The following is a 23,264-nucleotide window of genomic DNA, read 5'->3' as shown; positions in this document are numbered from 1 at the left end:
TAATTACGGTCTTTGTTAGGAATAAATGGTCTTCACACAGTTCGCAACGAGTCAGGCGGCCCAAACTGCTGCATATACCCTGACTCTGTTGCACGGAACGCAAGAGGAGTGACACAATTTCCCTAGTTAAAATAAATTCATGTTCGCAGGCAATATTAATTAAATATGCAGGTTTAAAAATATATACTTGTGTATTGATTTTAAGAAAGGCATTGATGTTTATGGTTAGGTACACATTGGTGCAACAACAGTGCTTTTTTTGCAAATGCACTTGTTAAATCATCACCCGTTTGGCGAAGTTGAAGTAGGCTGTGATTCGATGAGAAATTAACAGGCCCCGCATCGATTATACGCAATGCAGGACAAGCTAGATAAACTAGTAATATCATCAACCATGTGTAGTTAACTAGTGTTTATGTTAAGATTGATTGTTTTTTTATAAGAGAAGTTTAATGCTAGCAAGCAACTTACCTTGGCTTCTTGTTGCACTAGCGTAACAGGTAGTCAGCCAAGCCACGCAGGCTCCTCGTGGAGTGCAATGTAAGGAAGGTTGCAAGATCGAATCCCCGAGCTGACAAGGTAAAAATCTGTCGTTCTGCCCCTGAACAAGGCAGTTAACCCACCGTTCCTAGGCCGTGATTGAAAATAAGAATGTGTTCTTAACTGACATGCCTAGTTAAATAAAAGGTTAAAAAAAAAAAAAAAAAAAAAAAAAAAAAAAAAAAAAAAAAAAAAAAAAAATCGGCCACAATTGGTGTCCCAAAAATTACGATTACTGATTGTTATGAAAACTTGATAAAATCGGCCCTAATTAAATCGGCCATTCCGATTAATCGGTCGACCTCTAATAGGTAAGATCTGTTAAGATCGTTTCCTTTTGAATTTCTAGCCAAATGTAAAATGTTCCTGTTTTGATTAATGGAGTGAGTTAGGTCTGTTCTATACCAAATTAGCCCCCCCCCCTTCCTTCCTTGTTTCACACCTCGTAGTTTGGTGGATGGTACTAACAGCTCTCTGTAACCTAGAGGGCAACCAGTGGGTCCATCTCCTCTATACCAGGTTTCTTGTAGGATGGCAATATCTGTATTTCTGATTTCTTTGATGAAGTCCGGATTCCTGCTCTTTAGGCCAAAGGCAGATGACCTCAGTCCTTGGATGTTTCAGGATGAGATAATGAAGGCTTTGTGTTCCATAAAGTGTCCAATGTTGTTGGTTGTGTGGTTTGGCCTTAGGCCAGTAAATGTGAGCAGAGCCCGCAGAGCATCTGGTACATCTCCAGCAGGTATATCTCTCTGGTCACCCCCAAAGCCAATTCTTTCTTTGGCCGCCTCTCCTTCCAGTTCTCTGCTGCCAATGACTGGAACGAACTACAAAAATCTCTGAAACTAGAAACACTTATCTCCCTCACTAGCTTTAAGCACCAACTGTCAGAGCAGCTCACATATTACTGCACCTGTACATAGCCCATCTATAATTTAGCCCAAACAACTACCTCTTTCCCTACTGTATTTATTTGATTTATTTATTTATTTTGCTCACATCGTATATAGACTTGTTTATACTGTATGTATGTTTGTATACTGTATGTTTGTTTTACTCCATGTGTAACTCTGTGTCGTTGTATGTGTCGAACTGCTTTGCTTTATTTTGGCCAGGTCGCAATTGTAAATGAGAACTTGTTCTCAATTTGCCTACCTGGTAAAATAAAGGTGAAATAAAAAATAACATGCCATTGGCTTGGGCTAGTGTAAGCCCGCTCACGACCTGGGCGTATGTGTGACTTCCATGCTGAGGCCCTCTTTGCGGAGGTGGGGTGCATGGGGTGGGCAGGAGGTCTGATCTGAAGGGGATCTGAGGGGACCTAAACTCATCAGTCTATTCTTGTTCTGAGAAATGAAGGCTATTCCATGCAAAAAACTGAAGATCTCGTACAACGTTGTGCACTACTCCCTTCACAGAACAGCACAAACTAGCCCTAACCAGAATAGAAAGAGGAGTGGGAGGCCCCAGTGCACAACTGAGCAAGAGGATAATTACATTAGAGTGTCTAGTTTGAGAAAGTCCTCAACTGGCAGCTTCATTAAATAGTACCCGCAAAAAAACAATCTCAATGTCAACTGTGAAGAGGCAATTCCGGGATGCTGGCCTTCTAAGCAGAGTTGCAAAGAAAAAGCCATATTACAGACTGGCCAATAAAAATAAAAAGATGGGGAAGAGAACACAGGCACTGGACAGAGGAACTCTGCCTAGAAGGCCAGCATCCCGGAGTTGCCTCTTCACTGTTGACGTTGAGACTGGTGTTTTGCAGGTACTATTTAATGAAGCTTTTAGTTAAGGACTTGTGAGGCGTCTGTTTCTCAAACTAGGCACTAATGTCTAACTGCGGTAGTCTCCACGTGCCATTTGCATCAGGTCAAGTGTAAGTGGGTCACACAGTGATGCTTCGCATTTCAGTTTGGTGAGCAAACATTCTCGCCCTCTCATAAAAGGACATCATTGCAAACAAACAACCCGGTTAATCACTCCCCTTACTGTCATAAAGCTCTAAATTGTGGTATTTGTAAAGCTTTCCTTCAGGTGAGGTTAGCAAAAGGCTGATCTCATATAGGCTAGGCCTACTATTAAATCAAACATAACAGAGAAAATTCATTTTCAAAAAGTTTGGTAACAACAGGTTAACTTCTTATCAAATTGAATGAGGTATTTTGTAAACCTCCTGCCTATCACCCTAGGTGGCCTATTACCTGATAGAAAATCTCATCATAGTAGAGTAATTGAGGCTATGACCCACACCCACCCACTCCAAACCATCAGCACCAACTTGGACCCACATTTCATTTCACAGCCATTTGAGGCCTGATGAATTTGAGGGGGTAGGATAGAGGGAGGTATACTGGTAAGTTATGTGATGTGTGATTAGTAGATTAAATGCATTCCAATTATCCCCAGTCCAATGCTTCAGCCTCTCTGTCGGTATGGTTGGTTGACATTCTTTGACACTTAATCTGAAAGCTAGCTGTCACCTCATCGCAATGCCTTTGGAGGCGACTGTGTATACAGTGGGATCTGGAATTATTGGATCCATTGATAAAGATGAGCAAAAAAAATGTATAAAATAATACTGAGCTATATTGGTTGCCCCAAAAATACAAATACAATTGTGTGCCCTAAAAATAAACATTTTCAGAGAAAGAGATTTTGTTGAACCAGTTAGAGAAATAAATCTCTAAAAGGGCTCAAAAGTATTGGATCCCCTGGTTTTCAAAATTCCAGCACCCTCCAAGGATAACGACATTTAGCCTTTTTCTAAAATGTTTTAGAAAATTGGAGAACACATTGGGATGTATCGTAGACCATTCCTCCATACAGAATCCTTCCAGATCCTCAATATCATTAATCTACGCTTATGGACTTCTGTGGGCTTGGGGTCATTGTCTTGCTGGAAGATTCACTTGCGGCCAGGTTTTTGGCTAAAATGTCCTGGTACTTCGTAAAGTTCTTGATGTCATTGACCTTATGCAGCATCCATGGATTTTGCTAAATGGCATTGGCACTGCCTCAAGCATGGTACAGTATAGCACTGAGGGGTCATGGTTAAGCAGAAGAATAGAAAATCAAGGAACATTCTGTGCTGACTTTTATTGTTACACTTTCAAGTTATGTAGAGGGAAACACTGACATTGAACAAGTTATGTAGAGGGAAACACTGACATTGAACAAGTTATGTAGAGGGAAACACTGACATTGAACAAGTTATGTAGAGGGAAACACTGACATTGAACAAGTTATGTAGACGAAACACTGACATTGAACAAGTTATGTAGAGGGAAAAACTGACATTGAACAAGTTATGTAGACGGAAAAACTGACATTGAACAAGTTATGTAGACGGAAACACTGACATTGAACAAGTTATGTAGACGGAAACACTGACATTGAACAAGTTATGTAGACGGAAACACTGACATTGAACAAGTTATGTAGAGGGAAACACTGACATTGAACAAGTTATGTAGACGGAAACACTGACATTGAACAAGTTATGTAGACGGAAACACTGACATTGAACAACTGTAATAATACCTTTGATCCAATTCCTCTAATAAATCTTGAAATACAGTAATCCAATTTCTTCTCATAAAACAGGGAGAACCCACACGGTTCTATGTGACACGGGAAGGCTCTATTTTCTCTGTCCAGACTCAAAGACATCAAAATAAAGAGTCGCACACTCCATATATAAACTACCAGTAATTTATTGGGTAAATCACCAACGTTTCAGCATCCAAAACGTTGATGATTGGCACAGTGATGTCGAAATGGTGACTTCCCCAATAAATTACTGGGAGTTTATATATGGAATGTGTGACTATTTTTATAGCTTATAGTTTATTTTCCGTTAGTCAGCACCTCTACATAAAATAATGTTCTCTGGGTGTGCGCCAGATCATGTCTTTTTATCAGACTCAAAAGACATGAGACTTCACTGCACATAATGCATAATGAGTACACACAAACAAGTGGGCTACACAATCTGAACTTCATATTTACACACATACATCCAAATGCATATACTATCACACAAAGTCACAGAATAGAGTGTGGAGGGAGGAGAGGTGAAAGGGATTGAGTGGGCGGGAGTGTGAGCGAAAGACAGAGAAAGAGGCAGAGGGAGAGTGGGAGTGAGTGGCACATGGCTTTCAGTCTAAAAAAGGGAAAGAGCGGCATGAAGCCAAAACCTGGAATAGCTAGATAAAGAATGGGGAGGGGGGAGAGGATAGGAGAGAAAATGTTGAAATGGTGCAAACGCATGACACTGCTTTCGCGGTCATAAACCTCTTCTAAAATATGAATAGTGAATGAGCGTGTGGGTAGAGTGAGAAGAGGGGGGGGGGGCAGGAAGATGAGAAGGAGAGACAGTAAAAGAGGGAGAGATAGGCTAGAGATTCCACGTTAAAGGTAGGCTGGATGGTGCATGGAAGAGGATGTCGTAATAAAAGACAGGTGAAGGAGGAAGATGGAGGAGTAGGTCTACTAGGAGAAACGGAGGAGGAGGAGAGCGTGTGACGAGTATATAGGAACTCACAAGAGAAAGAAAGAGAGAAGCTCTGTGTAGTGTGACACTGACCCAGGCAGACAGAGAGAGTGCTGCACATGGAGGCTGGAGCAGACGGGTACAGGGCTGGGAGCCGAGAGACAGAGGGAGGGATAGTACCACTGCCAGCCTGGGTTAACATCCCCCTGTGGACTCTCTCAATAACGTCCCAATCTCTCCCCTATTCATGCCAAACACCTCACCAATACACTTCACACTGCACCCCTAATATCCTCCTCAGTCCTCACACCACAAGGCTGAGCTCGCAAAATACACAACGCACTGGGAGTTTCCCCCCTATGCTTCCACAAACACCTGTGTCCTCTCACCACCACACACTAGAACAAATACAGTATGTGGCATTCAGTCAGGTCCATAATTATTGCCACCCTCGATACAGATGAGGAAAAAAGACTGATCCCTCCCAATGTGTTCTCCTATCTCATTAAACATTTTAACAAAAACGCTCAGTCCTGTTATTCTCGCAGGGTGAGATACTGAAAACAGGGGTGGCAATAATTTTGACCATCTTTTTAAGAAAAAAATAATACTTGTTAAACTAAATGTATTTCTCTGAATGTATGTATTTTCTCTTTCTCATTAGGACCAAATGTTTGGTCCTAATGTATGATCATATGTGACTTGATAAGCTCCTAATAAACTGTAGCTGTAAATTACTTAGCTAGTCAATCATTTACAGTCCCTTTGTAGTCCAAACATGCCATGACCATCACAGTACTCCAGATAAAACCTCTCCCTCTTTGAATACAAAAACCGTCAATGACACACATTATGTGGTTTGGCACATTGAGGGTGTCAAAAAAAGGCACCCTATTCCCTTTATAGTGCACTACCTTTGACTAGGGTCCGTAGGGCTCTGTAGAGAATATGGTGCCATTTCAGAAACACTTTATGAAAGACACAACCGTCAGGAGAGGAGGAGTGGAGAGGTACTCTGTGGGGGTTGAGGAGTCAGCAGGGAGAGAGTAAGTGGAAGCAGGTGTAAACAAAACGGACAGTATTCTGTTGTACTGTGGCTAGGAACCTCTTAGCCCTCTACTGTAGATCTAATGGATTATTAGGCTTTTAAACGGCTGTGTTTGTCAGACAGGGACACCAGGTTTCTGAGACAAGCAGTTTCATTTCAAATATGGCCATACCACCAGTGTGATCTTTCCCATATTAGATTCAATCTGAAAGCATGATAGAAGTTGTATCTTTTATGTTGGCGAATTCCGTGTAAATTGTTGTCATGAAGTCCAGAATGTGACACTTGGTTGTTGTGATGGGAATTATTGGCTAGGGATAAGGGTTGCTGTGAAATGACCAAAGCAAAAACACCTCTTAATGGAAACAGATCTGTGCGTGTGCAACATGAATATACATCTCACACACCACACATACACACTCCAGTCTCAACTCAGGTATTGAAATCAAGCTTGTTCAATAAACGATGGGAGAGGTTGAGAAGGAAAAAGTGAGTAAAACCTGTCCTCTTCTCACATGCGCTAAAAGAAAAGATCCTAGACATTTGTCATATGCACAAAAAGCTTATTTCAGGTAGGTCCCCTATAGGTCCTGCCCCATTTCGTTCCTGTTGCTTCCGTTTAAGAAACGTTTTGCATTAGAATCGGCATAATGAATACGCCGCTGGGTAAAACTGAGTCTGAATGTGAGATTACTACAGGGATTTAAACCTACTTTAGGGGGCAAATCGGCTCAAATCCACTGAACGTGACCGTAATCCATGTACACTGCATCTCTCTGCCCATTGGCTTTTGTCTTCCTAGTATTACACAACATTCATAAAAACTCTCCCCAAGTAGTAACAACTTCAGGACATCACTTAGATCACTTTTACACTACTGCAAACAGATCATGCTTGATACACAGACATACACCTGTGATACAAACTCACATAGCTTACATGATCCACTTGTCCATGTTCGAGCCTTCATGAAAACATGCAAAGCACCTAGGGAAGATATTTTGGCACTCATGGAAATAAAGTGATTGTGACTGGGCATTCATTCTATTGGTATGACATGCGTTTCTCTCTGTAGGCCCAGCTATGAGGCTGATAAAAGGCTCTGTCTTCACACATTGAACTACATGTTCTTCATCCAGTCTCTCTCCGCCTGCTGCATGCCTGCACATGAGCATCATAGCCTGCCCTGTCCTGAAGGGTTATTGAGTGGAATGCAAAAACACTGGACATTCTGCAGAAAGACTCCACAATGATGCAATAATAAAGGAGTAAAGACATGGTCGAGGAAAGGTTTGAAAACATCTAGCCTAATCTTCGAGGTTTGCTGTGGGTTGAGCCTTCCTTAAATCAATAATGGACGGTCAATAATTGTTGGGCCATATAACCTAATGTCCGGATTTGCCTAATCTCTGCTATCACTTCCTTATCACCAAGGTAGGTAAAGGGGGTATTAGTAATATTGCTACCCCAGTTGATATTTAGAAAAGGCTATTGTCTAAATAGATAAGAAATTCACGCTGTCACTGTAGGACACCCCTCCCCATCCCATTACATTGATCGGCCGTTGGGCTTCTTTCTCACCTGTATTGTGACGATGCCTTGCCAAGACCCACTGCATCGGTTCTGTTCGTTCTCCCATCCTTCTCTTGTCCACCTCAACGCGGACCTGGACCAGTGCTCTGCCAGGGATAAACCCTGTAAAATACCGCAGCGACAATATTGCGCTGAACCGTGGCTGGCAGAGCACACACGTACCTCCCTATGAATCCAGCCACTGTACTTCAAGTGAAAGGTTCCACAGGAATCCGGGCCAGGCAATCAGATAAGATTCGCAGCTGGATCATACCGTAACCTAGAGTCAAAACCGTGCAGACACGCGCTCCATTTACTCTGCCTTGCTATGCAAGGTCTTGATTATTTGATAAATTGCAACACGTCGTCGATATGTAGGATATCCGCTGCCCGATGTCTCTTCACGCCATGTAGGAGTGCCGGGAGGTTCATCCATACAATGTTTCTCACTGACATACAGTGAAGTTGAATAAATACATCGCTACACAATGTTTTTATATTGAGTGTATCATATGTGACAACCAACCGGACAACTCCCGATCACAATCGGGCTACAGGAGTAGCTTGTCCCGATAAATTGGTTGTTGTAATACCAGCCGTCAGACCAATTTTTACCCCTGAAAAGATACGTCGTTTCTATTCCCATTCCATATTCCGCAGCTGCGGATCAAAAACCGAATCACCACTGCGCCATTTACGTAGGAACTTTACGTCATCCATCACCCTACAATAGAGCCAGTTGGATTTGCGTCGTTCTCGCAGGCTTCGGCGATTGTAGACACTGTATTAATCGCTGGCATTCTGTGAAATGCACGACTGATGGCTTGTGAATATCGAGGAATCTCCAACTATAGAGTTTGGGCGTGGACTCACGTCATTTCCTGAGCTAGACTTTATTAAATAGGTGTGCCCTGCGCGCGGACTGGCTCTAAATGCAAAACATGGGTTGACCACATTTTCTTTAAAACATAAGCAAAACAAATATTATTACAGGCACATAATTAGCCAAATGTATTTGCCATAAATAGGCAAACATTATTAGTCTACACAACTTGGGAAGGCTACCCTACAGTCATCAGTCTGCTGCGACTCCAAGAGCTTTGGGTCATCTGTCCAATGGCAGACATCACCCAAAAATAGAAATAAGCTGTCTGAAATATTCATTCTTAGTAATGTTGACACTGCTGACAATAGTCCTACTTGATATGCCAAATGGATACTTATTTTCAGAGTTGTAAGTTTGTTGTATATAACACACAATCATCAGCCCATCTTACAGTATAGGCTACAAGGCACAGGCACAGGCACATAGGCACAAAACCTGACTGTCGGCATTGGCATTGACATTTATTTGATTATTGACTGAGCCCTGCTGGCCATGCTTTTTAATGTCATACATTACTGCTGTGTGTTTTAGGAATGCAGAAATGTTGCTGTAGGCATCTGCCAGGATGTTCCTCCTACTATAAGTCTTCCTGCTATATCCTGTTTCTTCCCATAGAAACAGGATATATATATTATATATATTATTAGTACATGGAGGTAACCACCTTAATGCATTACTACAGTGGTGAGAAAAGGTTTAAATGTTATAATTGAATTGTCAAAAGCAAGACAAAAGCAGCCAGGGCCAGAAAACATCTAATGGCGAGTTTGAATATTTAATTTATTATTTTTTAAATCTCATATGTAATTGATGGGTGGATACAAATAATCATACTGGAATGGTAGGTAGGTATCCTAGGTATTTTTAGCGGTTAAGCGTGTTGGGCCAATAACTAAAAGCTTTCTGGTTTGAATCCCAGAGCAGACTAGATGAAAAATCTGTTGATGTGCCCTTGAGCAAAGCAGTTAACCCTAATTGCTCCTGTAAGTCACTCTGGATAAGAGTGTCTGCTAAATGACAAAAATGACAATGTAGGCATACAGTAGTATTTGACTGAACTAGGGCTGTATTATTTGAGTGATGTCATCCCCTTAGCATCACAGGGATATATTTTATTTAGATACAGTCAGGGACAGTGATGCAAGAAAGTACTCAACTGAAGCCATGTACTGAACACACTTGAGATAACATTTGAAACACACAAACAACAAGCATATTTGCCCCTTTACAAATGTGACAGTGACTCAGAAACACACACATTTTGAGGCAGCATGATGACACACATTGGGTATGCAAATCTTTGACTTGTATTAAATATTTATACAGTTTATACAATTTAATCACTATTGTTATAATTATTATAGTAGTCTTCTACAAGAATTTCACAAGCATTTATTTAAAAAAATACATCCTAAGCTCTAGGGCTAGGCAGAGAGATACAGTAAATTGACCCAAGACACAATTCAGTCTAAAGATATGGACACCCCCAGTGTTTGCAGCCCAGATGGTACATCCCAGTCCTTCTCCTTCACCTCCCTCTGTTTTCACTGTGCCCTCCATCTCTTTACTTACTCTCGCTCTGTCTTGAGGACATTACTGATTTCCTTCTGACAGTCTTTGAGCAGCAATTCCATTTCTCCATCCTTCCGGCCGTTGTTACAGAGCTGTTGGAGAGGAGAACAGAATAGCCTGAGGGTATGTACTCCCAGATTTCTACCTTCATGCAATTTCAGTATTTTGGTCTATGGGATTATCACGGCCTGTGCAGCTCCTATCTTCATATCCTGTGCCAGCATCGAGCATCCTCAGATACATCCATTATAGTATCTCTCTGTTTTTTCTTTAATTCGTCTCTCTCTTTCTTATTTTCCTGCCTTTGGATAATTCTGTATCCCCACTATGTTATTACTCTCTCCTCTCCTTATTCCTGTCTGCTTTCCTCCATCTTGACCTCCATTAACAGTACACACTGTATGACTCATGCCATTTTAGACATAGACAGGGAGACAGAGGGAAAAATATAGAAATATACAGAGACAATATTTATTGCATGCTGAGACTGGATTAACACTTGTGTCAGACCGTGTGGGGAGTGCAGAAGACATGCATGCACCTCTGTGCCTCTGTCAAATGGGATCTTTTTTTAGCAGCTGCAGCAGCATGATTACTCTGTCTGTTACAAAACGTGCAGTTAACTTTCCCATGAGATTGCTCTTGACAGGATGTTGGACTTAAAGTGTTGCTTCCACCCACTGGAAGTTTGCTCTACAAATGTAATAAACAAACCAGATAATGTATATAGCAGGGACAATATGGTTCTGTTTGTCATCTTGTCTGTGAAGGTCACATGATGACCCTACTGACATGAGGCTTTTACTTCATTCTGCAGTGAATAGGGAGGTGTATGATACTTCCTGTGTATGTTGATGCTCCTTGTCGGTATAATAACACCAAGGGACAGTAGAGGAGATAACAGAGTCTAATCTGTGTGATTATCTGTCTGCCTCTGTTTGCTGTTTTCCATCAGTGAAGCAGCTGACCAACCCCACCTCTGTTTCTGGATCCTATGGAAGCCAAGGCTAAGAGCGGGGCACCAGCGCCCAAGGCATCCTCTAAAGCAGAGAAGACAGAGAAGAAGGAGGCAGCTCCCCCTAAAAAGATTGACCCTGCTCAAGTAGAGCCTCTACCCCCAGCGGCCCCTGTGGAAGAGCCTCAAATGGAGGATGGATCAGCTGAACCAGAGGGGGCACCAGAGGGGGAGGAGGCAGCAGAGGCCAGTACGGACTCCCTGGAAAGCCTGAAGCCCTTCCTCATTGGTGGTGCCATCATCGCTGCTGGTGCCATCCTGTTGGGGGCACTGTTGTTGGCACGAAGAAATTAACCACCACCCCTCATCATCAAAACCTATTGGTCGATGGGTTAACGAGTCACTTGCTGATTGGTTCATAGACTATCATGCAGCTGGTAGAGATGGGGTTATGGGGAGCCACTGTGCTTCTTAACTTTAATTCAGTCTGACCTTACTTGTAGTGAATATAAACATCAGTGAACATTCAAGTAATATATTTTTGGGCCCCTGCTAGTATACTCACGCATGAATTTGCTCCACCCCTCTAACTGCACCTACTTATAGGTCTACAGGCTTTTAATCACCATACAAATGCACTCCCAACAGTTACACTGGACACACACATATACACAGTACTTGAACACCCTATTTATCCAGTATTCACTGATAAACATTTTGATGTTTCTGGGTCTACTAATACATAAGTTAGAAGTAGAAATGCAGTAACTTTATATTGTTTGATTTGAAAAAGGTCATATGAAGTGAAGTATGAAGTATATTAAACATACTATTGTGAGTGCCTAGCAGGTTTGGGGTCAATTTCATTTGAATTCCAGTCAATTCAGGAAGTACACTGAAATTCCTCTATTTATTTGAAGACCATACATGTTAGAGTGATAGTGCGAGAGACTGTGCAGCTACTGTAATAGTACTGTACATTGTATGTATGAATTTCGATTCAGAATGAAAATATTCTACATGTAATATGTGGTGTACCAATGTATGTAGTAGCTAGATCAGTCATGCTCAGCAAATCAGCATATACACAAATATATTACATCCATATCCAACCTCCAGGAAAGCCTTGAAAGTATGATGAAATGATGATAATACATGCATTACGGTTTATTTTCTAATACATTAATATTTTTTGATAGTTTGATAGACCTAGAATCCAAGTAGAAAGCATGCATTATTGATGGGAGTAGAGAAATAGCTGGATTTATTTAGTAGATAAACTGAGATTGTTTCTTCTGTTGTTTCCCTATTCATTATAGAGAAGCACTTCTATTTTTGATAACAGACAAACAGGTTTTTTTTTTTATCAGAGGCCTAGGAGATTTTCAACACCCAATCAAACATCTTGCTTGAACCCTGGCATGTAGCATACCATGATGCAATATCAATACCTCCAGCACAGCCACAGAACAGACACATATTCTGCAGATACATGTTCAAATAGCCTAGTCATCACGTCACAGAGTACTAAATCACATCTATCAGTTATTTTCCTTGGTCTCAAAGAGCGTATAAATGCAATAATTCCAGTAGGACTCCACATTTTAGCACATGTTCTCTGTGATATTAAAATAATGGTAATGATGGTGACATGTTGATGGGTAATACTATTGTAAATGGAGAATGAGAACCAGATGATGATGACGATTAAACCTATATTTCTTGATATCCCAGCTCCCTATATAACATATTTTCCCTCTTGCACACTCCCTCCCCTGACTCCAAAGCTCCTTGTGTAAATCCAAATGGTTGTCCTGTGACTTGACCTGACCTTTATTAAAGGCAATGAACCAGCTTGCATAGACTCAAGGATCTCTTTGATAGCTGTGAATATTTTGTGTCCTACACTCTCCACCAATATAATTAGCTAGGGTTCATTGTGTTGAGGATGATGCACTCTTTTCATTGCTTCATTTCCTCCATCATCACTGATATGAATAGGACTGACTGGCTGTATTATGTACACCATTCACATGTTAGCGGTCATGAAAAGGAGACAAATTGTAGAAGCCATAAAGAAGAAATAGGAGATATCCAGGGGCTTTTAAATGTTACCATGCTGGCCAATAGGGTTTCTAAACACCGTGCTGTTTAAAATTCTCAAAGAGATAACCAGTTCCAGATGTGACTCATGTGAATCTAGTATTGGACTAGTCCAAATGAAAAAACTGAGGGGAGAGTCATATTCTAAACAGAGCCCTAATATCTTCGGAAAATCGAATGTGTACCATGAAAACATCAATAGGTTAAGGTAAATGGAGCTATGAATGAGGGGTAAATGGAGCTATGAATGAGGGGTAAATGGAGCTATGAATGAGGCGCAGCGCATTCAATCAAACCTTTCTAGAACCCCCTGTAACGTTGCAGTCCCTGAACATGCCCCAGTATTGAGGGAGGAGCGACGCGCGTTTTCCCTGTTTGCTAGGGTTACTGCAGAACATTTACTTTACAGTGAGTCGATAACTACTTTATTGTTTGAGTCTCTATTTAGCCATGATATAAAACACATTGGTAAACATGGCTGTTTTATTCTAACACGTTTTGGTTAACTAGCTAGTTAAATGCAACGGGTTTGAAAATGTGTGCGCTAGCTAGTACAGTGTAACGTTAGCTAGCACGCCTGTTTACATGTCCACGCTTAGACTGAGCGTCAGTAAACCATAGCTGTCAAGTTATCTACCAAATTGATAGGCTATGCGGTTTCGTTCAGTTATGCATTTATCATGTTATAGCTACCTTTTTCTTCACGCCACAATTCCGCCGTTGGCTGGCTAGCTTAACATTAACTACGTTTTTTTATTTGTCATTTAGCAGACGCTCTTAATCAGAGCAATTTACAGCAGAGTGCATACATTTTTCGTAATTCCGTTACTCTGTTCTAATTTATTTTCAGGGCCTCAGTCGAAAGAAATCAAAATGATTATCCCGGTCCGGTGCTTCACCTGTGGGAAAATCGTTGGTAATAAATGGGAGGCGTACCTTGGCCTCCTTCAAGCTGAATACACTGAAGGGTGAGAGACACATGTTTGTTGTGGTCATTGTTTACATTGTATTTCCCTAAGATTAATCCCTTTCTCAAAATATATTGTGTTAATTTATTTCATTGATATTTTTAATAGCTACATAGGCTACTCCTGAAACATATCAAACTCTCCTATCTGCTCCCCTTTGTTTGGTTGGCAGTGATGCCCTTGATGCTCTTGGTCTGAAGAGGTATTGCTGTCGGAGGATGCTGCTGGCCCATGTAGACCTCATTGAGAAGTTGCTGAATTATGCACCCCTGGAGAAATGATGGATACAACAACCACAAGAATCATCTGGCCTATTTACAGACAAGCCCTGGCTGACAGCCAGTGAGGCAGTGCACCCTGATGGATTGACATCCTCAAGAGACTAATTTCCCACCTCGTTTGAATTGTACATGTTTTTTTGTTGTTGGCTACAGCCATGTAATTTACATTATTGTGTAAATAAACAAGACAGGAGGTGAACCCCTTTAAGCAGCATGGGTCAGGCATTGAAAACTACCTAGTCCTCTTGTGTAGCAATCCCTTTTTGCAATAAACACACTTGTTCCAACTCATTTTAACAGCCTTTTTTAATCAGTTCAAATTTGATACAAAAGAAGGGGGAAGAGGGGAAAAAAAACACTGCACAATTCAACATACAAAAAAAATGTACCTCTGCTTTGTGCATGTCGGTGTGGCAAACAACAAAAGTTGCAGCCACGACCCTGAAACCGTCAATTTATAATCAAAAAATAAAATGACAAAGACAGGAACACTGAGAAAGAGGGGGTTGGTGATGGCTGAGATCAGAAGATTATGATAAGGTAAAATGCTTGGTGGCTGCTGAGTACCAGGGAAATGTGAACGGGGGACTATGGACATTCATTTTGTCTCACCATCAGTTCATCCATTATCCCAGACTTTTAAGCAGCTTGGTTCAGAAATAAAGTCCTGCCTCCCCTCCTACTCAGCCTGACGGAGACAAAGACCGCCTAGAATGTCCTGGGGGAAAAAAATACATAAGTTCTGTCAGGAGTGCGTAAATACAAAGGGTTGACTGAAAAAACAGGTGCTTGGCAATTAGAGGTGTTGGTGTAAGTGGTGGTAGTCTGTAGATTACAGAATTAGAGGGGAGACGTGTTGGAGATACGACAGGGCCAGAGAGCTTACCTAGCGGTGCCGCTCGCGGTGCTCCCTATGTCTATCTCGTTCCCGAACACGCTCCCGGTCTCTCCCATCTCTCTCCCCACTTAGGGAGCGTTCTCGGTGCCGGCGGGACATTCCTGCAGCCTCCCATTCCTGGCTGTAGGACTCTTCCCTTTCTTCCCTTCCTCTGCCTCTGTCCCGTTCTCTTTCCCTGTCTCGCTCCCTATCTCGGGAACGGTGTTCTCTGTCACGGGAACGGTGTCTTTTCCTACAAAGAGAACAAGTTAAGAGTGAGGCCACATTACAATATCCATTTGTGATGGGAGAACTGTCCATGAGAGGTCCAAACAATTTTTCCAGCACTGACCTGGAGCCATAAGACTTGCTCTCGATGGAGAAGAGGCAGTCTTTCAGAGAGGTGACCAGCACTCGACAGCGCTCGTCCCCATACACTCTTGACTGCTTGATGACAGCAATGGCAGTCAAAAGCGTCTCAATGGCCAGGGGCATGTCTCCTACATGAGACAAGGTTACAGAGTTTATTATAACGACACGATTTAAGATGACCATGATCTGCATTGTGTACTGCACATGTCAATGTCTTTGGGTCTCTAGTCTAGATTAGATTTATCATCATGAATCTGTATTTGAGTGTCTAATGTAGGAATGTTTCAGAGAGAGTCTAACCAGCAGTAGCTCCAGACACAGCCTTGGTGATGGCGCTGCTGGCGATTGCTCTGTTTCTGTTCATCAGCTCATCAAACTCTCCCTCTTGCATTTGGGGTGTGGGCGCTTCACTGTCCCTGCTGCTAGAGAAAGAGACACTCCCTTACTGATCATCGTCATACATACATACATACATATCCATACAACTTGTGATAGACATGTTTACCAATTAATACAAAATAATTCCATAATATAAATTACAGTGGATGAGCTCACCTGTGCCGGTTGTACGGTGTGTTGTGTTGTTGACTGTAGTTGTCATGTTGTGCTGGAGGAAAGAAGGCGGGGTTGAGATGCAGGGAGGGAGGAGGATGGCTGGGTAGACGTAGAGGTGGTGGAGGGAAAAGGTGTGGCATGGGGGGAGGGGGAATGTGTGGGGGAAGGTGAGGGAAAAGAGGAGGCGGCAGCCTAAAGTATGGGACTGACAGAGGGGGAGGTTTGTTGTGAATGTGTTGGGGGTGGATAGTGTGAGGGACAGTGGAGTGGTTCTGGTTGAGCACAGGAGGGGAGACGGAGGCGTTTTTGTCCCCAGTATCTGACGACTCCTTTGAGTTAGAGCGCTGGGGGACACCTATGGAAAAGGAGGAGGGACAGTTTGATTTTGTTTCTATGCAGCATTGGATATCGTTTACGAGAGATTTGAGTACGAATTTATTTGCTGTAAGTAGATGTGTGCTTACGTTTGTTAGCCTGGGCTTCAAACACGGCAAGATTCTGGCGTGTGGCAAAGCGGCAGTCCACCTTTTCCCCATTAACATGACAATTTGGCAAAGTCTCCAGCAACCTCTGCAATGACTCTTCTGTGGCCACCACTACCTCAGCGTATCTATAGAGATAAAAGACAAATATCAACTAGTGTACTTTATGTTACCAGCTGGATAGAAAGGCTATAGAAAGGCTATTCCAGAGCTTTGAAAGGCCTTCACAACATAATCGACTAGCCATCAGTAACCACCAGAGCAGCCTTGTCCAGTTCTTCAGCGTCTGGAGACAACACTTTGGCTCTGGATCATGCACAGATAATAAATAATAAAACGTTGGTAGTCATCTGTAAGATCTGTATTTAGCTTAGCTATTGGAGCATCATATTTATTTGAAGACTAATTTGACTCAATAGGTGTCTCCAGGTCTCCCTAGAACACCATGGCCAGACCCAGTCATGAAATGACAAAACACCAAGTTAATAAACAGTGAAGAAATAGATCACATTAGATTAGAATGATGCCCAGTGGATAGGCCTAACTCTCACCCTCTGGACTGGCCATTAGCTCTGTTCTCAGCAAATTTGATCTCCACAATGTCCTTCACACCCAAGGTGCGAGCCACGTTAATAAGGTCTTTGTCAGAGGTCCACTGAGGAGAGAGGTAAAGGAGTACAAATGAGAGAAAGAGGGAGAAGATGAGTAAAAAATTAAGGATAGGGACAGAAAGGTAATAGGCCTAGGTGGCTGTATCTCATTACAGAACATAGGCTAATAGATTAGCAAACTGGATTGAAGGTAATGGCGATGGTGGGAGACTCACCCAGGAGAAGTTGCCCACATATACAGCCAGTCTCTTGTTCCACACCCCACTGTAAGTGTACAGTATTGCTGGTTTGCTCTCCTCTTTCGTTGGCTGGTTCTTGCTGAGAGGGATAGTATCTTCTGAGAATTTCCTTTCCCGGCTCACAGAGCCAGTGAGCACATCATCATAAAGATCACTTGCCTCTGCTGTCATTGCAAAATCTCCATCCTATAGAGAAGACAGAAGATAAACTAGGCATTGAGGGATTATGTCTATCACTCACAATGACCATCCATGAAAAATCCGACAAACTACAAGAGAACAATAACCTCCACATGTGTATTGTTGATATCAAGGATAAGAAATTGAATAGTATGATTTTTGACATTAATTAATGTAAGATGTTGACATGCTGGTCATGCTAAAATCAAACCTCATTCAACAAGATATTTTAGTTCCCACTTCAAGAATCTTCTGCATTCACTTTCAGCTTCTCACAATTACAGCTCTTTTCATAATCTCTCTCGGCCTGTCTCACCTCTCCGTTGTTTTGACTGAACTTCTCGTCGTAGATGTCTATGAGGTCAGTTGTACCACCACCATCGGCCGCTTTAGCCGCCATCCCGAGTCCTGGGTTGGCAGTGCAGCCTCTGGCTACGTTTTCTCTCAGCAATCGACACTTGGCAATAAACGCAAGGAAATAACTAAAGGTGCATATTTTGCACCTTTCCGTGCGTCTATGTTTTATTGATGTAGCTAGTCCAGCTGGCTAACGTTATCCAGTTAGCGTCTCAATATTGTTTAAAAAACTAGCGAGGTGGCTAGCTAGCATCACCTCGCATTCCCTCCCATTGCAGGGAAGCTGGCGTGGACGGAATACCAAAGGCAAACAAATAAATTACCAACCCGGATTAAAAAGTCAACAAATATTATACTTTCAAAATGTGATATAATTGTTATAGAAGTCTACATGCAAAAACGGATAACATTCAGGTAAACACTCAGCTAGCTTGTTGCTGCTACATCAGAACTGAAACGGAATCGAGGAGTGCATCTCAAATATCTCCCGTGTAAAACAGGCATGATATTACGAGGTTCCGTAAACAATTATTTAGCTATCAGCTTAATAATATATGTTGTTACATACGTGAATATATAATGTAAATATGAGACATGTTGATACACGTGTTATTGTTTAACATGCATTTCAAGAACCATTTGGAAGAAGTAATAATTTCCCTTACCAATATGGCGCCTTTTATTTCCCCAAGCTGGAGCGGACATTTCCTGCTGTGTTCCCCTGTTATTGTGTGACTGTCTTTAGCTAGCAGGGATTTTGGGACACCGGCTGCTCTCGAGTCAACAAGAACAGTCACATCAGGATTCAGCAGTCACAAATAAGAAGGACACAATGCTGTCTGCTTTCGTTGCTAAAAGAGTGAGTCGTATTTGGAATATAAACGTTAGGCTACACGGACTATTTGAATTAACCTTGTATCCTAATTTACGTTGTATTTCAAAAAAATGTTTTAAACCTTTGTACGGTCTCTATTCACACGCACATGGGCCTACACACACCATCATCTGCTCATTCACACATAATATGCACATACATTTATACTGACTCTACACCCACACTGCTGCTTTTGATGCCTCGTCAGTTTACCCCTATACATATCTACTACCTCCATCACTCCGGCTTCTCTGCACATTGTAAATACGGTATTTGAACTGACCCGGTATATAGTTTTTATTATTTTTATTTCACCTTTATTTAACCAGGTAAGCTAGTTGAGAGCAGGTTCTCATTTACAACTGCAACCTGATATAGTATGCTTACTTGCTGTGTTCTTCATATTTCTTATTTCTCGTGTTTTTTCTTCTTCTAGTTTTAGCCTCATTGTTTTTGATTATTGCATTGTTGGGCTTTGAGTTTGCAAGAAAGGCATTCCACTGTACTTGGGCATGCATCGAAACTTGTTAGGACAGTCGATTGAATGTAGTAGCTAACGTTAGCTAGCTAGATAACTAATACCAAGACTGGCGAGCTAGCTGGCTAGAAATGCTGTCTATTTTGACTGAAGCTAACTAAAGTTAGCCCATAAACCTAGTTGACTACAGAGTTTGAAAGTAATTTTCTGCATCTGATTTAGCCTATGACCTTTGCCAATCTGACTTGTGAGTACCCTACAGGACAGTCATTGTAAGCTACTTTTCTAGCATTAAAACCATATCCATGTTGTTGTGTACAGTCAGTCCAGTTGTTGGTAAGGATGTTGTTTATCTTGTCCAGCTGGTAAGTGGGGTATGCCAGGCGTCATGGAGACCAGCTGTGGCAGAACTAGTAACTACACGGGGTTACAAAGGAGAGGCACCTGATGACTCTAGGGGTGACCTAATTGAGATCCCCCTGCCCCCATGGACAGAGAAGGATGGCGAGACCATGGACATCAAGAGACGGCGCCTGCTCTTCCAAAGCCGAAAGAGGGGCATGCTGGAGAATTGCATATTGCTCAGGTGAGTGGACCACTGATCATACTATATATATTTTAGTATTGATTTTAGTCTTCTATTTAATCATGAGCAAAGCTCATACTATGATAGAGGCCACGATAGAGATTAAGGAATTTATAAACCATCAGGTTTAATGTCAGGCAGCATGTGTGGTCAGTGGCAGAGGCATGATTTAATTATAGTGTGCAACTTACAATATGTGTATCCGAGTCTTGGACACGTTTCAAAACCATACACTTGCACATACCAATCATTGTCTTTCCCCTTTCAGCCTGTTTGCCAAACAATATCTGAATACAATGACCGAGCACCAGTTAAGACAGTATGACAGACTGATCAATGAGCCTAGCAACGACTGGGACATCTACTACTGGGCAACAGGTGAGGAGAGTGGTTCAGCTTCATATCTTATCAACTGTGATTATCCACTCTGATCTACACCAGGGCAAGAAAATACATATAATACAGTTAGTTATACTGTTGTTTAGAAATAGTTCTTATTTTCAAGCTGTTCTGCTTGACTTTCTTAGTGTTATGGTGAGCCAATTTGCCATTCTATATGAAATGTCAGTTGAAGTTAACTGAATGTCTTTCCCTCCTCTCAACAGAGGCCCAGCCTGTACCTGATGTGTACACAGGTGAAATCATGGACCTACTGAAGGAGTTCACTAAGAACAAAGATCAGGAACAGAGGCTGGACGCACCCAACCTGGAATACCTGGACAAGGGGAGCCAGTGAAGCCTGGCTGACACATCCCTCTCAGGGTGTTTTCACATATAGTCTTCTTTAAAATAACTGATCTCAGTCCTCTTTAAAGTGAACTCTGGGATAAAAAAAAGAAGAAGCAAAATGTCTCAGTTCTCTTTGTATTCACATTGCCCATGCCTTTGAATGAGATCTCCGCTTTTTTGGCAGTTCACTTCACCTATTTTGTTGTCAGAGTCCTCTTTTCATTCACATTGCTATGTTTAGAAAGGAACCAATATATTTTTCCAACATTCATTCAATGCACTGTGGGTGCAGGACAAGCCATTCAGTCAGAATGTGTTATTGGACAACAAAATATACCATATACCTACTTACATTTAGGAAGCTAAAAGATTACAATTATGTCTCATTTTTAACTAAATGCAATCAGAATATTAACATATAAATATTATTGGTAACAGAACAACTGCAGATTAAATAATGCTGTAATAGAGCTGTTGCCCGGGTGCCGAGGATTTCGATTAAGGCAGCCCCCCCAGCACCTCTCTGATTCAGAAGGGTTGGGTTAAATGCGGAAGACACATTTCAATTGAATACATTGTTGGACAACTGAATAGGTATCCCACTTTTCCCTTTTACACCCATTGTAGGCTACGGCCCCTTTAAGAGCTAGAATCGATTTTGTGCCTTGTGTTGTGATTTTGCCGTCTTCTCACACTATTCAAACCCCATGGTTGAATAAACAGCTCATGAAGCTATCTTAACCATAAGATCACATATTGCAAAAAATTATCTGAACTAAAAACTCCAGGCATATTTTGGCATTTCTGGTCATCCTTGCTAATCAATATCCTTAAACAGCACATGTTTTCCCCCCGCAAATCTGCACATCACCATTTTATCTCATTTGTGGCACCAATGTGAGGGGCAATTGCAGTGAACACGGTGTTGCAGTAGTCTACTGTGTGGTGCGGGAATAATGACAAGCGAAGCTGGGGATCTTTGTGTTCACATTGCCCTAAAAATGGGAACCGAACTCAGTCCACCTCTCGCGATGGTCTAAGTTCGCTTCGCTTCGGAGTTCATTCTTTGGTGGTCTGAGTTCTTATGGATTATTCACACTCTCACACTGCACAAAAAATATAGCGGAGAAAAAAATTGGCTGGAAGGGACCAAGTGTGAAAACACCCTCAGATAATGCTAATGGTTCTCATAATTTACCAGAGAAACCCTCCTAGACAAGGACAATTCCTGCAGAAAGCCATTGCACTACATGCATATTTCTATCACCGGCTTTATTCATAAGACCTTCAACACAGAATGAAAATAATGACTATAGTACACGGATGTGCGAGGTAACTATACTGAACAAAAAATATAAACGCAACATGTACAATGTTGGTTACATGAGCTGAAATAAAAGATCACAGAAATGTTCCATATGCACAAAAAGCTTATTTCTCTCAAATGTTGTGCACACGTTTGTTTATTTCCTTGTTAGTGAGCAATTCCCCTTTGGCCTTTCACCCAACCTGCTCATGTTTGGTTTCTAGTGAATACGACCCAGGTGCTTGGGTGAGTTGCAGTGTCAGTGCATGGACACCAGGGGGAAGCAAAACTACTGTTTCATTCCCTTTTTGCACCTCAACTGCACATCACTCCTAATCACAGGTCTAAGGTAACATACTGGGAATGCAGATTCTAAAACATGAAGCTCAATACTCACTCTTAAATGCAGAGATGCAGGCACCAAAACAGTTAATAGTTAAATTATATAAGGTTATTGTGGGTTGCACTGGCAAGCTATGGACAATCATGCTGTCCTTGATGTCTGTAATTAGCTTTCAGCTCAGTAACTCAGGCTAAAATGATTCATAATGTAGATAGATATCTGCATAAATTAATAGGTAAGGCTCCTTTTAATAGGCAAGGCTCTCCTTTCACCACAAATGAGTAAACGTATTCTGCTGTGCATAATGTTTGTGCGAGTGTGTGTGTATGTTTGCACTGGGTATGTGTAATCGGTGTGAAATGGCTAGTTAGCGGGGTGCGCGCGAATAGTGTTTCAATCGGTGACGCCACTCGCTCTGAGACCTTGAAGTTGTTGTTTCCCTTGCTCCGCAAGGACTGCGGCTTTTGTGGAGCGATAGGTAACGATGCTTCAACGGTAACTATCGACAATGTGTGCGGAGGATCCCTGGTTGGGGCGAGGAGAGGGACGAAAGCTATACACTGTTACATGTGATTGTAGGGCTGTGTGTTTGAGCGTCAAATAGTATCAGTTCTTACATTGCAGATTGTATTTTGCCTGAAACACAAACAGTGTTTCTTTCTCCCTCTCCCCCTGCTACCATGTTGACAGTGGTAGGAGTTTCTCTGTTATCATGTAATGTTCTGAGACCAGCAGGGAGGTGCCCTTTGGCCAGGGGGTGTGCAGAGTATTCGAACAGAAATGAGACAAGCCTCCCTCTGCCTGGTTGTACCCTCAAGTCACCAGAACCATTGTGCTGGACACTCAGGCGATTAC

The 23,264-nt window shown here is 41.9% G+C and overlaps 4 protein-coding genes across 12 annotated transcripts in view; 2 read left to right on the top strand and 2 right to left on the bottom strand.

Annotated features, from left to right (window-relative positions):
• LOC110506667 (diacylglycerol lipase-alpha) overlaps positions 1-8,527 on the bottom strand; it is a 42,764-nt gene extending 34,237 nt beyond the window's left edge. For 3 of the 5 annotated variants that reach the window (XM_036963354.1, XM_036963355.1, XM_036963356.1), the window contains exon 1: positions 7,665-8,525. The gene's annotated coding sequence lies outside the window, so the exon portion shown is untranslated. Of the gene's footprint in view, positions 1-7,664 lie in introns of all 5 variants that reach the window. The other 2 variants (XM_021586457.2, XM_021586458.2) reach the window with 1 other exon arrangement.
• A 4,910-nt stretch (positions 8,528-13,437) lies between these two features.
• On the top strand, positions 13,438-14,711 carry LOC110506665 (DNA-directed RNA polymerases I, II, and III subunit RPABC5). Of its 2 annotated transcripts, none has more exons than XM_036963163.1 (3): positions 13,438-13,579; positions 14,022-14,139; positions 14,312-14,711. In XM_036963163.1, exons 1-3 carry the CDS (start codon positions 13,438-13,440, stop codon positions 14,418-14,420), a joined length of 369 nt encoding a protein of 122 aa, XP_036819058.1. In that variant the 3' UTR covers positions 14,421-14,711. The 2 variants fall into 2 exon arrangements, with proteins under 2 accessions (XP_036819058.1, XP_021442131.1); XM_021586456.2 differs by having other exon boundaries at positions 13,511-13,639.
• LOC110506663 (cleavage and polyadenylation specificity factor subunit 7) lies at positions 14,709-18,890 on the bottom strand. 4 transcript variants are annotated; one of them, XM_036963161.1, is made up of 10 exons: positions 18,759-18,888; positions 18,053-18,193; positions 17,533-17,742; positions 17,258-17,361; positions 16,689-16,834; positions 16,225-16,579; positions 15,970-16,091; positions 15,650-15,797; positions 15,307-15,550; positions 14,709-15,138 (listed from the first exon to the last, which is right to left on the bottom strand). In XM_036963161.1, exons 2-9 carry the CDS (start codon positions 18,134-18,136, stop codon positions 15,307-15,309), a joined length of 1,413 nt encoding a protein of 470 aa, XP_036819056.1. In that variant the 5' UTR covers positions 18,137-18,193; positions 18,759-18,888; the 3' UTR covers positions 14,709-15,138. The 4 variants fall into 4 exon arrangements, with proteins under 4 accessions (XP_036819056.1, XP_036819057.1, XP_021442128.1 ...); XM_036963162.1 differs by lacking the exon at positions 18,053-18,193 and having other exon boundaries at positions 18,759-18,890; XM_021586453.2 differs by lacking the exon at positions 18,759-18,888 and having other exon boundaries at positions 18,053-18,697.
• Positions 18,804-21,512, top strand: LOC110506664 (succinate dehydrogenase assembly factor 2, mitochondrial). The gene is made up of 4 exons (XM_021586455.2): positions 18,804-18,952; positions 19,808-20,031; positions 20,300-20,409; positions 20,637-21,512. Exons 1-4 carry the CDS (start codon positions 18,926-18,928, stop codon positions 20,765-20,767), a joined length of 492 nt encoding a protein of 163 aa, XP_021442130.1. The 5' UTR covers positions 18,804-18,925; the 3' UTR covers positions 20,768-21,512.
• Positions 21,513-23,264: the final 1,752 nt, after the last annotated feature.

Source organism: Oncorhynchus mykiss, chromosome 26, assembly GCF_013265735.2.
Source record: "Oncorhynchus mykiss isolate Arlee chromosome 26, USDA_OmykA_1.1, whole genome shotgun sequence".
NCBI lineage: Eukaryota > Metazoa > Chordata > Actinopteri > Salmoniformes > Salmonidae > Oncorhynchus > Oncorhynchus mykiss.
Note: the sequence above shows the minus strand (reverse complement) of the source record. Positions and strands in the feature narration are given on the sequence as shown.

Bases quoted from the DNA above. Each gene is read 5' to 3' on its own strand.
- LOC110506664 (XM_021586455.2), top strand. From the start codon at position 18,926: ATGCTGTCTGCTTTCGTTGCTAAAAGA. The intron at 20,032-20,299 runs GTGAGTGGACCA...TTCCCCTTTCAG, and splicing joins GAGAATTGCATATTGCTCAG to CCTGTTTGCCAAACAATATC. The intron at 20,410-20,636 runs GTGAGGAGAGTG...TCCTCTCAACAG, and splicing joins CATCTACTACTGGGCAACAG to AGGCCCAGCCTGTACCTGAT.
- LOC110506663 (XM_036963161.1), bottom strand. From the start codon at position 18,136: ATGGCGGCTAAAGCGGCCGATGGTGGTGGTACAACTGACCTCATAGAC. The intron at 16,835-17,257 runs GTGAGAGTTAGG...TTATCTCTATAG, and splicing joins GCTAATGGCCAGTCCAGAGG to ATACGCTGAGGTAGTGGTGG. The intron at 16,580-16,688 runs GTAAGCACACAT...CCTTTTCCATAG, and splicing joins TGAAGCCCAGGCTAACAAAC to GTGTCCCCCAGCGCTCTAAC.
- LOC110506665 (XM_036963163.1), top strand. From the start codon at position 13,438: ATGAATGAGGCGCAGCGCATTCAATCAAACCTTTCTAGAACCCCCTGT. The intron at 13,580-14,021 runs GTGAGTCGATAA...ATTTATTTTCAG, and splicing joins TGCAGAACATTTACTTTACA to GGCCTCAGTCGAAAGAAATC. The intron at 14,140-14,311 runs GTGAGAGACACA...TTTGGTTGGCAG, and splicing joins CAAGCTGAATACACTGAAGG to TGATGCCCTTGATGCTCTTG.